The sequence below is a fragment of the Narcine bancroftii genome, chromosome 9, assembly GCF_036971445.1.
Source record: "Narcine bancroftii isolate sNarBan1 chromosome 9, sNarBan1.hap1, whole genome shotgun sequence".
NCBI classification, from domain to species: Eukaryota; Metazoa; Chordata; class Chondrichthyes; order Torpediniformes; family Narcinidae; genus Narcine; species Narcine bancroftii.
The window spans coordinates 117,581,357-117,597,830 of record NC_091477.1 but is presented as its reverse complement, the minus strand read 5'-3'; the positions used below and the strand labels follow the sequence as shown (position 1 = coordinate 117,597,830).

Genomic DNA, 16,474 nt, shown 5'->3' with positions numbered 1-16,474 from the left:
TCCCCCATAATTTCTCTACCACTGACCAGCCTCCAATTACTTGGTCTAGAGGTTGAAATGAAAACACAATGCTGGAGAAACTCAGCCGGTCAAACAGCATCCTTTATCTAACAAAGGTAAGGATACATTGGTTAGGTATCTTTATCTTTACTACATAAGGGACCATATTTGACCGGCTGAGTTTCTCCAGCATTGTGTTTACTCAGCAATCTCCTCCTTTGTTTCCTGTAATAGTCTGGGAGAGATGTCCTTCAGCCTTAGGGATTCGTCCATCTTGCACATTACAAGACAGGCATAGCATTGTCCTGCTTCAATTTTACAAGGCCGTGTTGGCATTACATCTTTAAAATCTAGAGGTGATGTAAAAAATTCGAAGATACTGCCTATATCACCCATTCTCAATGAAGTCTATTCAGCTCCTCCAGGGCCACAGCACACTAAGGGGGGGCTGAAATCATAACGTGTTTTTTTTTTTTTTGCTTTTTATGTAGAAGGTAGGAGAGAAGTATAGAAGTAACCAACTAAACTTGACTGCTTCACAGGGAATGAAGCCCACAAACTCGAGCATAGCTCTAAGGGGGCCATAGCCAAAAAATAGGTTGAAAAGGGCTGCCCTACACTACTGCACTGGGATTCCGGTGAATACTACTTATGAATTTATTGAGTCTTAATTCAATTAGTTGGTGATTATGGCTTTTCTTGATATGCACTTGTTCAGATGCAGCAAGTAAAACTGTCAACACATTGTACATAATAAGTAAGACAGTGAACTCATCCTAAATGTCATCATTAGCGTCTATAAGTAGAAGAATCAAGCTCAGTCTGTAAAATAATCTATTTTCAATGGTCTTTTCTTTAGCTCCCAATGCTGGAAGCAGGAGTAGTCAGTCAGAATAAACTGCTGCATCACACTATTTTAGTTCCCTTTTTTTCCAAAAAGGAAATGCTGACATCTGAAATAAAAGCAGACATCCCTGTGAGAATATAAATATAGTCTTGCACTGCACCAATGACTCCAGTTCAACACTGCTAAGTGATACCTCTCCAATCACACCACCAGGAGGGAAATCTCAACAGAAGAACCACCACACAACCAGGTGGGTGATTTTTCCTGCATTTAAATATATACAAGGGTGAGCGTGAGACCAAAGCGTGTTAAATTGGGACGTTGAGAACTTAGTGCATCTCTGGAAGGATTGCACATTAAGGTTGGATCTTTTACTTGAGAAATTAGTTTGTGAAAGCTGCCTCAGCTGTGTATAATCAATTGCAGTTTTTAAAAGTTCAAGATTCAAGTTAAAGTTGATTACCAAGATGGAGTGACCGAGGTTGTCAGTGAAAAAGGGCAGAGTTCCAGTGAGAGATCACTTGGTTCAGAATGAAGGCAGCACAATTTTACTGTTTTGAGATTCATTCAGGAACGTAGAGGTGCATGATCTCATAATTGTGAGATTTGTCTGTTCATTTCTTGGGAACTGCTGGCCATTGATGTCATAGTCAATACTCTCAGACTATAGTATCTGTGTGGTTTCTGCATGTCTCTCGTGACTGCATAGGATTTTACTAGATGTACTAGCTCCCTACACGTCCAAAGCTTGTGCCAAGAGGTTAATTAGCTATAGTGAACTATTCAGTAAAAACACAGAAATGCTGGTGGAACTCAGCAGGTCACGCAGCGTCTTTAGTTTTAGACATACACCACTCTAACAGGCCATTTCAGCCTATGAATCCAATTTACACCCAATTAACCTACACCCCTGGTACATTTTGAACAGTGGGAAGAAACCGGGGAAAATCCATGCAGACACAGGGAGAACGTACAAACTCCTTACAGACAGCGCGGGATTTGAACCCCAGTCCTGATCACAGATGCTGTAAAGATGTATTAACTGTTACACTAACTGTGCAGCCAGAAAGTCATAGGAGGTAAAGATATTCAAAATATACCGGGGGGGATGTAGGTCAATTGGGTGTGATTGGCCGACACAGACTCGTGGCCGAAAGGGGTTCTTACCGTGCCGAATGTCTAAAATAATATATATAACCAATGTTTAGGGCCTTCAAAGTATAAGGAATTCAGACACCCACCTTCTTTTATTCCAACTGGGGTAGACAAGAATAATAATTTAATCTGGAGGGATGGAACCTTCGAGTCAGGTTATCCAGACTCAATTCTCACATTTCCTCTTATCATATCCATTTAACACCTTTTATCTGTTGTCTGGACTCTTCTCCCTCCCTCTTCCTTCTTTCTTTCCCTTGCTCTTAGTTTATTAGATATTGTGTTTCTTCACTGAAACCTTGATGAAGGGCTCAGACCCAAAAGATCAGTGACATATCTTTACCTTCTAAAGACGCTATGAGATGTGCCAAGTTCCCCCAGCACTTTTGAGCTTTTACTACAATCACGGCGTCTGCAGACTTTTGTATTTTACAACAGTGAACTATGCCTTGAGTATCACTAAGTGGAGGGAGACAAGAAGGGCAGGGATAAGTTGGTGCACTGGTTTCACAGGTGAATCTCACCTCACGGTTGGCATAGCAGTTAGTGCAACGCCTTTGCAGTGCCAGCGATGGGGATCAGAGTTCAAATCCTGCACTGTCTGTAAGAAGTTTGTAGGTTGACTGGATGTAAGTTGGGCGGCGCAGACTTAGGGGCCAAAATGGTCAAAATTTAAATTTAATCATGTCAAAGAATTAAAAATTAATTCAAATGGCCCTTATGAAGAGATGAACATTAGAAATTCATGTACTTAGAAAGGTCGAGAATACTCTCTTTCTTCTTCTTCTCCTTGTCCGCCATCGCGCTGGCCACCTGCGACCTTTAATCCCGGCGACCTTCAACCCTGCCGAGTTGCTCCTCCAAACATTCTCCTCTATATAGTAGCATCAGCGCAATGTTCTCTACCCCCAAAATTCATTCTTTCACTGAATCTACATTGAGTACAATGCTACACGTCTACCTGATTGTGTTTAGTGCCACTGATCAGTAATAAATTTCTCACAACACTCATTTGTATTTGAAGAAACTAATGTTATGTACTTGAGATTTCAGTTTCTGTGCTTTTTTTATTTCCCTTGTTCATGAGGCTTGAATATTGAAGGCCCTTACTCACTCGGTTAGCATAGAATGCAGGAAAGTTACAGTGGCAGAGACCCAGGTTCAAATTCACCACTTCCTGTTAGGCGTTGGGCTTCCCATGGGTGCTACGGTTTCCTCCCACATTCCAAAGACATCCGGAGTTAGTGGGTTCATTGGTCACACGAGTGTATTTGAGCAACGTGGGCTCATGGCCTGTTACCATGCTGCATCTCTAAATTAAAAACAAGGCTGGAGGAACACAGAGTCATCCCATCGTTGGGTCTAAAGTCACACATCAGCTCAGTAAGGACAGCAGATTTGCTGCTTTGAAGAATTTTAGCAAACTAATCATATTTTTAATGCTATTCTGGAAATCTCACGGAAATCATTTTTAATTCTTGAATTTAAATTCAACAAAGATCACTTTGGGGTTCGAACTCTTGTCCTCTGGATCAATATTTCTGGATTCTAGCTCAGTAACTTAACAGATATTTACTAAGGACAAATTATTAGTCATGGCCACAACTGCCATCACCAAAGACTCACTCAAACTATCAATTGAGTAAAATATGAAAATCAAGCATTGCCAAATCAGGGCCACCCATAAATTGGAGGAAAAACACCTACTACTCCATCTGAGCACTTTCCAACCAGACGGCATTAACATCAACCTCTAGTTTCTGCTTGACACTCCCCCTTCCTGCTCTCTTCCCTATCTCTCTTTCTTTCCTCCAGCTCTCCACCCTCTTCGCTCTCCATTCACAGAGCTCTCCTTCCTTCCCTTGTTTGCTGGTGGGCCCTCCCTCCCTCATCCACCTATTACCTCCTGCCTGTGGGACTGTGAACCTCCCCCACCATTTTGTTCAGGCGCCTGCTGACATTTTATCCTTACTTTGATGAAGGGCTCAAGCCTGAAAAGTTGGCTATGTATCTTCATCTTTGCTCTTTAAAGTACACTGTTTGACCTGCTGAGTTTCCCCATCTTCTTTGAGATGTTACTCAGACCCTCAATTGTTTCCGTTACCAAAAATTCCAATTCAACCATGCCTTTAGAATCCAATATTGCTGAGCATTTTCTCAAGTGAATCAAAAAATGAAGTGACAGAGGAGGTACACAAGATAGACGACCAAAGGCTTGATCAGTGATTGGTTTTAAGGAATATGTTGAAATAGGAACGCAGTAGAAGAGGATAAAATGCTCAGGATGGGGATTCCAGAGCACAAGGGTTTGCCAGTTAAAGATAAGGCCATCGATGGTGGAGCAATTAAATCCAGACATGAACAAGAGAACAAAATACTTTAACAAAGGGCTCAAGCCCGAAATGTTGGTTATGAGTATTTATTTTTGCTATACAAAGAATGCCGAGTTTCTTGCTGAGTTTCTCCAGCATTTTTGTGTAAAATTAAAAAGACCAAAATTAGACTGGTTCAGATAATTTGGGCAGTGGCATGGTTCGCGTAGACAATGCTGTTACAGCCGCCTACGACCGGTACTTGGGTTCAAATCCCGCACTGTCTATAAGGAGTTTGTATGTCCTCCCCATGTCTACGTGGGTTTCCATTTCCTCCCACCCTTCAAAAACGTACTGTGTGTATAGGTCATTTGGGTGTATAGATGACATTTTCCATTTTCTCATATTTCCCAATTTCAAAACATGCAGAACGAATGCAACAATATTCCAAATTACTATCTTATTTCCAATACACCAAACTCTGTATTTGCGGCTGTAAGTAGCTTTAATTTGTTGATAACAATTAAACATTCTGCATAACTTCACATAGAGATTTTCATAACATGAGTGAATAAAGCATACTGTGCAATGATAAAGATATTCTTCTTTAAACAGTTAAACCAAAATTAAGATGATTAAAATGAAATAAGATAAAATAAGATGAAATAATATGAATTCAAAGAAAAGTATCTCAAGAGCTTACATCTCTGTCATGGCTCCCCGTACACCTGGATATTACAACATCATAGTAACTATGGTAACACTACAAACAACAATTTTCCTTAAAGGGATAGTCATGAAATTAACCAAGAAGTAAAAACACAAGGTTTTAACATTTACAGGGTGCAAATGGGTGATATGGGTTCGTGGGCCGAAAGGGCCTGTTAGCGCATTGCACGTCTAAATTTAAAATGAATATCTTCCACGTAACCTATTCTGTCTTTATATTTAGATATTTTGATGGCCACTTCCACAACAAGCACCGAGATTGCTACATGGACAAACTTCTCCAGCAACACAAGTTGCCCGTTGCCATACACCACTTTCCCAAAATTTACACTTTCTGCATACTTGCTAATTTGCTTCGCTGGGGCTATTCTGAACAGCCTGGCTTTCTATGTGTACTTCTGTCAGATTCCCAGCACCAACAGCATTATTGTTTATTTGAAAAACCTGGTCATAGCCGATTCCTTGCTGGTCGTGTCTCTGCCAATAAGAACCATTGAAATGCAAGTAACATTTTCCATTACAATGAGAAAGCTGTACTGTAACTTCATAACCTTAATCTTCTATTTGAATATGTATTCAAGCATTCTCTTCTTGGGATACATAGCAGCCCACAGATATCTGAAGATTGTGAAACCTCTAAGCACGTACACATTCCAAAAACTCAAAGCTGCAAAAATTCTATCCATAGGAACCTGGTGTACGCTACTTGCCCTTGGATTTTCTTATGCATTCCTGAAAGGAGAAAAGACACCACAGACCAACATAAAAACATCTTGTTTGGAATTTAGAAGTGGTTTTGGAGTTTATTGGCACTTAACCCTCCACACTGGTGGCACAGTCTTGTTTTTTGTTGTGTTAATAGGTCTCCTCTTCTTCTATTTTCAAACTTTGAGGCGACTAGGCAAAGCCCCGCCCTCAAGTTCATCCAGTAAGCAAGTCAAGGCAAAGAACAATATCCTGGTTTTGCTTGTTGTATTCTTGATTTGCTTTGTTCCCTACCACATCTTAAGGATTCCTTACATGATGAGTCAGATAAATGTCATTTCCGACTGTTATTGGAAAAAGATGCTGCTCAACCTCAAAGAACCGACTATAGTTCTAGCAACGCTAAATTCGTGTTTGGATCCGGTGATCTACTTTCTATCTTGCAAGGCATTTAGGTCAAAGATAGGGCTGGATAAAAAAGCAAATGACTCTGATCCACAAAATGACCACTCCTCACACGTGACTCCGCTAGGCACCACAGGAAATAGCCAAAGCAACGTGAATGACTGCAATGTTATGAAACTTGAAAGTTTGAGTTAAGTTTCAGTCTCAGCCATTTTGCATGATCACGAAGATGTTAGCCAATCGTGTGTCGAGATTATATGGCCGGTTGGAACTGCAGGGAAGTAAATATTGAACAACACATCCCTCACATTCCTCCTGCGATTCTGGATTGGACCAATTTTGAAATACTGTTGGAGTTCCTCATCTAGTCAAAAAGTAGCCAAAGGTCTCACAAAACTGAACAAGAATCAGTTAACACTGGTGAATGTTGCTAAGAAAACTTTGAGCAAAAAGGAAACAAAATAGCACAACTGCACTCCTCAGAAGTAACGTCAGGACCACTGACCCAAATCATTCAGCATAAAATCATTCTCTCTCATCATACATTTGACCCAAACTTCAGACTGATAGGGATTCTCACAGCTTTCATGAGATGGAAAGGACATTGATTTAAATAGTAAACTTCTGCGACTTTCATTTTTGTGAATTACCACATTTTGAACTCTGTGCCATAAATTGCCTCCCAATATCCATGTGCAATGCAAGTAACAGTTTTTAATCTTTTTTTTTAATGTTTCAGAAATTAGCTTGAAGATGCTCTTTTATTCCAGTCACAAACATCTGGATTATCTTTTTTTCCCAACAAGTCTGCAGTTCTAATATCAACCTTCTCTTTAAACTGATGAGAAAGCAGTTTCCACCACCTCGAGTGAACAAGTGCCAAATACTTGAGATAAGAATGATCTGAAAAGGAAATACAATGTACACATCTCATTTTTAGTATTACCAGTGGTTCTCGGACTTTTTCCTTCCACCCACATCCCACTCTAACTAATCCCTATGCCATCGGTGCTCTGTGACAAAAAGTAAAACAAAAATGGATTGCTTAAGAAGGTATGTGGTTGGAAAGATTGAGAATTGCAGCTCGAGACCCACTTGTAACCAAAATATTTTGCTTGAGAAAAATGGTCATTGGCCCATTTCCTTTGGAGTTATGAGACCGTGCACATAACGAGTCAATGAGGGACGATTAAAACAGTGGTTTTCAAACTTTTTCTTTCCACTCACATCCACCTTAAGCAATCCCTTACTAATCACAGAGCACCAATGGCATAGGGATTACTTAAAGTGGGATGTGAGTGGAAAGAAAAAGGTTGAGAACCAATGAATTAAACTAACTGAAGGTCAAAGTTCAAATTTATTGCCGGAGTGCATACACGACATCCCAGACAACCCTAAGATTCCCTTTCCTCTGGTGTTTTATGAAATTTGTGCATCGACTCCCCAACAACAGCACATTACTGTTCAATGTTTGATATGAGTTTATGGCCGTATGCATAAGTACTGCATAACAGACTGAAAACTATGTTACTGTATTGGACAAGTGCAATCCACTTGTACCATATCAGAAGCACATTTTCGATCTTTTCATAAATATCTGGCGAATGAAAATGTTCCCTGAAGGTTAATGTTCTCTTTTAAATAATTAGAAAAATGGAAGCGAGGGACAAGTAGGTTGAAGCATATCATTTACTTTGGTTCCTTGCTAGCTTTGCCATTTTGCTACATTACTGCAGTCATAACCAGGTGCTTGCATCAAAAAAGAACCAAGTTGTGAATGCAAGGAACGATACGCTCATTATCAGACCATGAGGTCATTTTGAATAAAGGGGCAGAATGTGTCTGAATTAAAAGAGGAAGTTGTCATTTTTATAACTAACCTGAGGGAAAGAAAACCTGCTGCACAATATCTTGGACATTTGTGATGACACAAAAACAGGCTTGCTCTTGTAATTGGACAAAACTTGAGATGAGACGAACAACATGTTAAAAAGAAAGAAATCAAGGTCCCTTTATATGCTTCAGCTCTTTTAGTTTGTTTGTTTTTGTTGCTATTTTCACTTGAGATGTAGCTATTGTAAAATATCCCTGTCACAAATATTGTACAAAGTACTCTTTCTGTGGTCTCACCCACCTCTCAAGGTTCATCAACTTTTATTCATTATTCCCGATGCAATAAAGAAAGGAAGTCCATTTTGTTCTTAACTTTTTTGCTTTGCTTATATTTTTTCTTCGTGTCGGTAGGTTCTAGCTGGTGGAGCATCAGGGAGATCAGGTTAGTGGATATCCAGATCCATCTATGCAGCAGGATCCTGTACTCTCTCTAAGAGGGCAGGTAGGGTAAGTACACAGGTGTGGTGGGTCTTCAGCAGAGGTACACAAGGCAGGTAAGATACGCAGGTGTAGGGAGCGCTCACAGAGGTACACAGGGCAGGTGGCTACACAGGTGGAGTGAATGCTCACCGAGATAGGTAGGTGGATTACACAGGTGCAATGAGTGAACACAAAGATACCCAGGCCAGGCATGTCACACAGATGTAGTGAATGTTCACAGTCATTCCACAGCAGTCAGCACATTTCCTCCACTGAAGTCATTGTGTCCACCCCTTCTCGTCCACTCACTGTCAGCTTCTGATGCATTTGAAAATGACAACGTGTCAGTATGTGTCATGCTTCCTGTTGAGGCATTGCAGCTCACAAGACTGATCAACTGATACATTTTTATATCTACAAGATTTGGGCGAGAGAACATCAGCGTTACTGTGCATGTGTGGGTTGAGTAAAGTGTTCAAACTTAATGACTGTCAGAAACCGTTGGCAGATTATGCGGATTGAACAGACTCTGAGGATTGTGTTTCTGTTGACTGACTTCACACAACAGACATAACACACATTATGCAGGACAAGCATTCCTATATAAAAATAAATATTATTTAATAAATAGTAGTCTCGGATGGTCAGTGTGAGCAGTTCCTTTGGTCGTTCAGCATTTTCACTGCCCATGGGAAGAGTCTATTTCTCAGCCTGGCGGTGCTAGCTCTGATCCTCCCGTATCTCTTACCTGATGCGAGCAGCTGAAAGATGCTGCGTATGGGGTGGAAGGCATCCTCAACTATCTTGCACTCCCTCTTCAGACAACGATTCCAGTGGATCACGTCAATGTCGGGGGAGGGGGCTGGAGTGATCCTCTTTGCCACTCTTGTGGTCCTGTGGATTGACCTCTGATCCAATTCTCTACAGCAACTATGCCACACTGTGATGCAGCCAGCCAGGACATTCGCAATGGAGCTCCTGTAGAAAGTTGATATAATGGTGGCCAGTAGCCTTGCCCACTTCAGTCTTCTCAGGGAGTGCAGTCGCTGTTGGGCCTTCCTGACAAGTGAGAAGATGTTGAGTGTCCGCGATAGGCCACTAGTTAAGTGGACTCAGAGGAAGTTGGTGTTCTTTACTCTCTCCACTTCCAATTTGTTCATGTGCAGTGGAGGGTGGTCAATCCTGGTCCTCCTGAAGTCCACGATCATCTTTATTGTGTCCACTTTGAGACTCAGGTTTTTATTCTCAAACCATATCACAGCGCCAAACTACAAATGACCCTAGAACAATAAACCACTTGCACTGCCCCGAGCCTGGAGTTACACAAAGGAACAGGAGACTTGACATTTGAAGCCTTAGGATTCAGCGTAACAGGGATTTAAATATTGGACACCAATCAAGAAAAACTTCAGAAGCTGATGAACAAATAAAAAAGGCAGGTCAGGGAACTGAGCCACATTGCTTCCTGTCACGTGTCCCCAGACTCGGTGAAAAGCTGTTTTGCACGGCGTCAAGATAACTCATACTGAAGGAGAGAAGGGGAGTGAAAGTGATTGTGCAAGGAGGAGTAAGAGTTGATGTTTCAGGCCTTTGAAGAAGATAAAGCAAGTTAGTTTTAAATTTCAAAGAAAGCTGAGGAGGGGTGGATATGACAAGGGGGGGTGAAGTGACAAGAGCAAATAAGTTGATATGGCAGTTCAACCAACAGAGAACATGACTGCACAGTACCGGCCCTTCAGCCCTCGTTGTGCAGACCTATATTGTATATTCCTCCCAAATAATTCTAAAGCCTTCCTACCTCATTATCCTCTATTTTTCTTTTGTCAATGTGCCCGTCTATGAATCTCTTAAATACCCTTAAAATTTCAGCCTCCACCACCACCCCGGCAATGCATTAAGAGGCACTCACTGCTCTCTGTGTGCAGACCTTACACCTGATGTCTCCCCTAAACTTTCCTCCCTTGCACAGAGGTCCTCTTGTGTTACTACTCCTGCCCTGAGAAAAAAAAAGGTACTGGCTATCTACCTTATCTAAGCCCCTCAGAATTTTGCAGACTTCTATTAAATCACCCCTCACCCTTCAGAAAAGTCCCAGCTCTGCTAACCTTGCCCCAGAAGACACATTCTCCAATCCAGACAACATCCTGGCAAATCTCCTCTGCACCCTCTCCATAGCTTCCACATCTTCCTGTAATGAGGTGACAAGAACTGAACATGATACTCTAAGTGTGGTCTCATCAGAGATTTGTAGAGTTGCAACATGATCTCTCAACTCTTGAACTCAATTCCCCAACTAATGAAGCCCAGAATCCCATAGGCCTTCTTAACTATCCTATCAACCTGTGCAACAACTTCGAGACTTTTTTTATTAGGTTGTTTATATGAATGTTTACACTACGAACCTGCTACAAAACAATGAATTTCATGACTTGTTCATGAAATAAATTCTGATTCTATATAGATTCGGACCCCAAGGTTCCTCTGCTCTTCCACACTTTTAAGTATCTGACTACCAACTCTGTTACTCAGCCTTCAGGTTTGACCTTCCAAATGCATCACCTCACACTTATCTGGATTGAATGGCACCTACCACATTTTCACTCAACTCTGCATCCTATGTAACCTTCAACAAACTTTAACACTATCCAATGTTGATCATCTCAAAAGAAATGATCAGTTACTGGGACATCTGAATAATCACAACTTAGAAGAGAAGAAGTGGAACCTTTTATCATGTGTTGCATGCTGCTAATAGCAGAGCCGTGGGACATGGGCACCCTCCAACTGGAAGACATCAACATCTTAAACCATATGGAGCAAAAGTAGGCCACTCGACTCATCGAGTCCGCTCCGCCATTCCATCATGAGCTGATCCATTCTCCCACTCAGCCCCACTCCCCTGCCTTCTCCTCATAACCTTTGATACCCTGACTATTCAAATACTTATCGATCTCTGCCTTAAATTCACCCAATGACTGAGCAGGCTGGAGGTGGAGCGAGAAAAAGAGCCAAATATTGTAGAAATGGACAGCCCTGACGAAGACAGAAAGGTAAAGGTTCCATTATTGTCATGTAATACTACATTTAGAATGTAACATACATTAAATTATTTTGTCTACCATAAGGCAGACAGAGAGTCACCACTTTGTTCAGCGCCCCTTGCAGAAACTTACAGCATCTGTGTTCCTAGGTGATCTCCCCTCCAAGTACTGACCAGGCCTGAACCTGCTTAGTTTTCAAGATCAGACAAATTCAGGCATATTCAGGTTATTCAGTTTTTATTCGGTTATTAAGTTCTTTTTAGTAGGTTTTTATTAGGTTCTTCATTAAGTTTTTAAGTAGGTTAAATAAAGTTGGAGAATTCCATATAGCCAACATTCCCAGAGGGATGATAAGACATTATTCCTCGAACTTGAGTTGGGCCTCATTGTAAAAATCCAACACCATTAGATGCTCCTGGCTGCCAATATTCTCATATTTATTTGTCGATGAGGTAGTAACCACATGACTCGAGAGCAGAGGTCATAACAATAACTATTTACAGGTAAGTGGAAGCTCTGTATATAGTGACTGTACCGCGCCTGGACTCTGTTGAACTCCAGCCCCGATCTGGAGCTCGCATTTGCGCAGACCGCTACCACAGGTACGGTGGCTGAAACACGATTCAGCGGGTGCTGAGTGACTGGTCTACAGTGTCTGAATGGGCAATGCACCTCCAGAATATCAAATCAAACGAGAACAATTCATAAGTGAATTCAGTGTTGAGTCTCCAGATTGATCTTAAAATTATCACTTTTGCTTTTACACAAGTCAAAAGGAAATCTAAACTGCTTCGTGTGGTTATAAAAGCCCTGCATCTAAAGGGACAGAAGTGATCCTTTCCCATCCAGATTAATGAGGCCTTTCAATTCTACACTTGCTTATGTTGAAGAGATTCATCACCTCTCTCCAAATGGCAACACAGAGCATCCATTATTTTCATGCGTATACAATGCTTTTGGGAAAATCTAACCCCATTTACATTCAAAAACCCACAAATCAGATGTAAGAGCAGAGGGAGAGACAAACCAAGCAGCTCGACAAGCTGGTTACATATCCCACAATTCACTGGAATTTGGTAACACTTGCAACATCTATTTTACTTCCTCTCTTGCTACGCTGCAGAGCTTACAACACTAGAATGAAATGAGTTTCTTCATTGTATTTACTGTTAGCGATGTGTTCTCTCCTGAACTGGGAAAATCAAATGCAAATTAAAGACAATCTTGCAGAACACTTCCATTCCATCCGCAAATGTGATCCTAGGCTTCACACAAAATGAGTTTTCAGGAAAGGGGGAGGTGTTGCAAGTGGGACGAGGCAAAATAATAGTTCATTCAGCAAGGATTAAATGGGCCAAAGAGCTTGTTTCGGTGTTGCACTGCTCTATGGTCTTAATGCCAAGGTTTCAGTTGCCTGTCACTTTCCATTCTCCTTCTTGTTCCCACTCTGACCTCTAATCTTGGTCTCCTACACAGGCCATTCTCCACCATTCTTTTAGGATTCTGCTCAAAGTTTATGGGGCACCTTCCCTATGAACCAGTCAAAGTTTAGTTGGTTTCTTCCGTACTTCTCCCTTATCGACTACCTTAAAAAAAATACTTATTTTACGTGATGAAAACAAAAATAAATGCGCTGTGGCCCCCAGCGGGGTCGTTTGGCCCTAGCTGAGAATAGCTGTCTTACACAATATCAATATAGTTCAAATGAAACTCAAAGAACAGCACCTTAAAAATCATCAAGAATACCTACAGGGAAACACAAGCAATCCGATACCTAGATATTAGACTAGATAATAATCTAGGCCATCTATACAAATTAAATTATCAGCCATTAATGAAAAAATTACAAGATGACTTAGAACATTGGAAAGATTTACCACCAACACTGATAGGAAGGGTAAATTGCATTAAAATGAATATCTTCCCAAGGAAACATACCTATTTCAATCATTACCAATTCACCTAACAGAGAAATTCTTCAAGGAGCTAAAGCAGGGGTGTCAAACTCAAATTCACGGAGGGCCAAAATTAAAAACTTGGACTAATTCGAGGGCCGAACTAAATATTTATTGAAAATTTTCAACAACATCTGCATGTTTTCTCTTCTTTCAACATATGTAATGTTAAACTTTTTCTTATTAAAATAAATGTTTAATAATAGTTTTGGATAAACTCTTTCCAGAAGCATTAACAAATGAGAAATAAAATATTCAATCAATAATATTTCTCTATAGAGGATTTGTCAAATGTTGCTAGTGTGCTGTCGAATAGTAAAATCTGAGGGCTATTGAGAATGTGGGAGAATAACATGATTCCTGAAACAATCAAATGGGTGACTGATTGTGGGCATGAACTCTAGCAGGGTTATTTGCCATGCCCTTTTTCCATTGGTACAGATATCCTTTGATCTACACACTTTTCAAGTTTTATGCCTAATAAGCTTGTATCCAGGTGCAGGACCATTTTTAACCTGGAATATATTTATCACTGTGACATGAAACTATTGGAAGATTGTTTTATCCTGAGATTAAAGTTCATAATCCTTACTCAGGCCTGTGTGCGAGAGGGCGGGGTTTGCGGGCGATCGGGTTGGACAACGACAGTGCGGGGGCATCGGCTCTCGCTGCAGGGCGGCATCTCAGCGGATCAGCGGCCCTGTCACCGAGAGTCGCGGGTCGGCCTGCGGCAGGGAGGGGGAGTGGGCAACGGTCCTGGCGAGGTCAGGCCCCCCCTTAGTTTCTGCCGGACCCCCCTTGACCTGCTGAGTATCTGCCGGACCCCCCTTGACCTGCTGAGTTTCTCACGGACCCCCCTTGACCTGCTGAGTTTCTCCCGGACCCTCTCATCTTGACCTTCTGAGTTTCTCCCGGACCCCTCCCCCTTGACCTGCTGCGTTTCTCTCGGACCCCCCTTTGACCTGCTGAGTTTCTCCCGGATCCTCCTTTGACCTGCTGAGTTTCTCCCGGAACCCCTTTGACCTGCTGAGTTTCTCCCTTCTGGTGTTTTTACGAGAACCACAGACTTTCGCTCATACATTGATGAGGGGGATCAAGGGCCAAACATTGTCAGGTACCTCTCTGCTGGATAAAGGATACGGTTTAACCCGCTGAGTTTCTCCAGTGTTGGGTTTTCACGAGGTAGAGTCAAAGGGCCGAAGGGCCTGTTTCTGATCTGTAATGTTCGACGGACCCTGCTCTTCTTTCCGTGCCAGTGTCCCAGGACCTTTCCAGGGCAGTCTCCGCGCTCAGGACCGCGCTGGGATCCTGGTCAGTGGTGGAGGAGCAGGTGAGCGTGGCTAATCCCGATCCAGCCCACGCCACTCCCGAGATTGGCGGGGGGTTCCACCCTACCTGCCCGACCACCCTCGCTCTCCACGTGTACTCCGGGAACCCGCCGCTGGTCCAGTGGGAAGGCGCAGGGCGGCAGGCAGCCAGCGCCCCCATCGCCCGGCGGAGAGTCCCAATCTTCCCTCCGGCATCCCGACTCCATCTGCAGCTCCAAGAAACGCTGTGCCACTGGGGTTCCGGGCGCTGGGAAGCGGCCTTGGCTTCCCCTGACACCGGCCAGGCCGCGCTGCGGTGGGGGGGTGGGCGGGGGGACACGACAGCATGTTTATAAAACCACCCACCACTACTTTTCAAGGACCAGGATTTTTCTCTCTCTCTCTCCCTGGGACACAGCGGTTACTGTGCATGCGCTATACTGGCGCGGCGGCCAGTGGGCCACCTCTAATACATTTTTGATATGATCTTGCGGGCCAAATATAATTATATCGCGGGCCAAATTTGGCCCGCGGGCCAGAGTTTGACATGTGTGAGCTAAAGGAAATAATAAGGAAATTCTTATGGAAAGGGGGGAAACCGAGGATAGCGCTAGATAAATTAACAGAATGGTACAAACAAGGGGGCTTACAGCTACCAAACTTTAAAAATTATTATAGAGCTGCACAATTAAGATATCTATCAAATTTTTATCAAACAAGGGAAAAACCAGATTGGACCAGGTTAGAGCTAGATAAAATAGGGGAGAAGGTACCAGAACATATACTTTATAAGTGGGATGAAAAACTGGTGCAATATAGAAGTTCACCAGTACTGAACCATCTGCTCAACATTTGGAAGAAGATTCACGTAGAAAGGAAAAAAACAAATTACCAACTACCAAAATTATTATTGACGCAAAATCAACTAATCCCTTTCACAATTAATAACCTTTCCTTTAGAAAATGGGAGAGAAAAAGGATCAAAAGAATAGAAAATTATTTTTTGGGAAATAATTTATTATCTTTTGAACAAATGAAGTACAAATATGGTATAACTCACGGTACAATGTTTGCATGCCACCAACTGAAAACCTACTTAAAGGACAAATTGGGAAGAAGGCTGAGTTTACCAGAAGGAAGCAGCTTTGAATATGTGATTACAAAAACAATGATAATAAAAAGATTTATAACAAACATGTACATCAAGCTGCAAGAGAAAGAGAACGATGAAATAAGCTGTAAACCCAAACAAAAGTGGGAACAAGATCTAAACATAAAGATAAAAAATGAAAAATGGGAAAAACTATGCTCCAGAACTATGAGAAATACAATAAACACGAGGTTACGCATGATACAATATAATTGGTTTCACAGGCTCTACACCACGCCCCAAAAGTTAAATAAATGGGACCCAACATTATCAGATAGATGTTTTCGCTGTAAGAAGGAAATGGGAACAACAGTACATGCAATTTGGGCATGTGAGAAAGTGGAAAAGTTTTGGGAAGATCTAAATCAGGTATTAAATAAAATCACAAAAAGCAACATCCCAAAAAGTCCAGAGATCTTTCTTCTAAGTAATACAAGAAGTAAAGAATTAGGCCTCAAATTGGATGACGCACAAAAAAGATTTATTATGATAGCCTCAGCTGTAGCAAAAAAAGGTATAATGTCAACCTGGAAATCAGAAGAGAGCCTGAGAGTA

The 16,474-nt window shown here is 41.8% G+C and overlaps 2 protein-coding genes across 5 annotated transcripts in view; one reads left to right on the top strand and one right to left on the bottom strand.

Annotated features, from left to right (window-relative positions):
• Positions 1-16,474, bottom strand: part of LOC138742700 (mediator of RNA polymerase II transcription subunit 12-like protein) — a 404,210-nt gene that overhangs the window by 215,037 nt on the left and 172,699 nt on the right. The gene's annotated exons all lie outside the window — the stretch shown is intronic.
• Positions 1,010-8,358, top strand: gpr206 (P2Y purinoceptor 14). Its single transcript, XM_069897456.1, has 2 exons — positions 1,010-1,097; positions 5,267-8,358. The coding sequence occupies exon 2, from the start codon at positions 5,275-5,277 to the stop codon at positions 6,346-6,348; it is 1,074 nt and encodes a 357-aa protein (XP_069753557.1). The 5' UTR covers positions 1,010-1,097; positions 5,267-5,274; the 3' UTR covers positions 6,349-8,358.

Coding starts and splice junctions, on each gene's coding strand:
- gpr206 (XM_069897456.1), top strand. CDS start 5,275: ATGGCCACTTCCACAACAAGCACCGAGATTGCTACATGGACAAACTTC.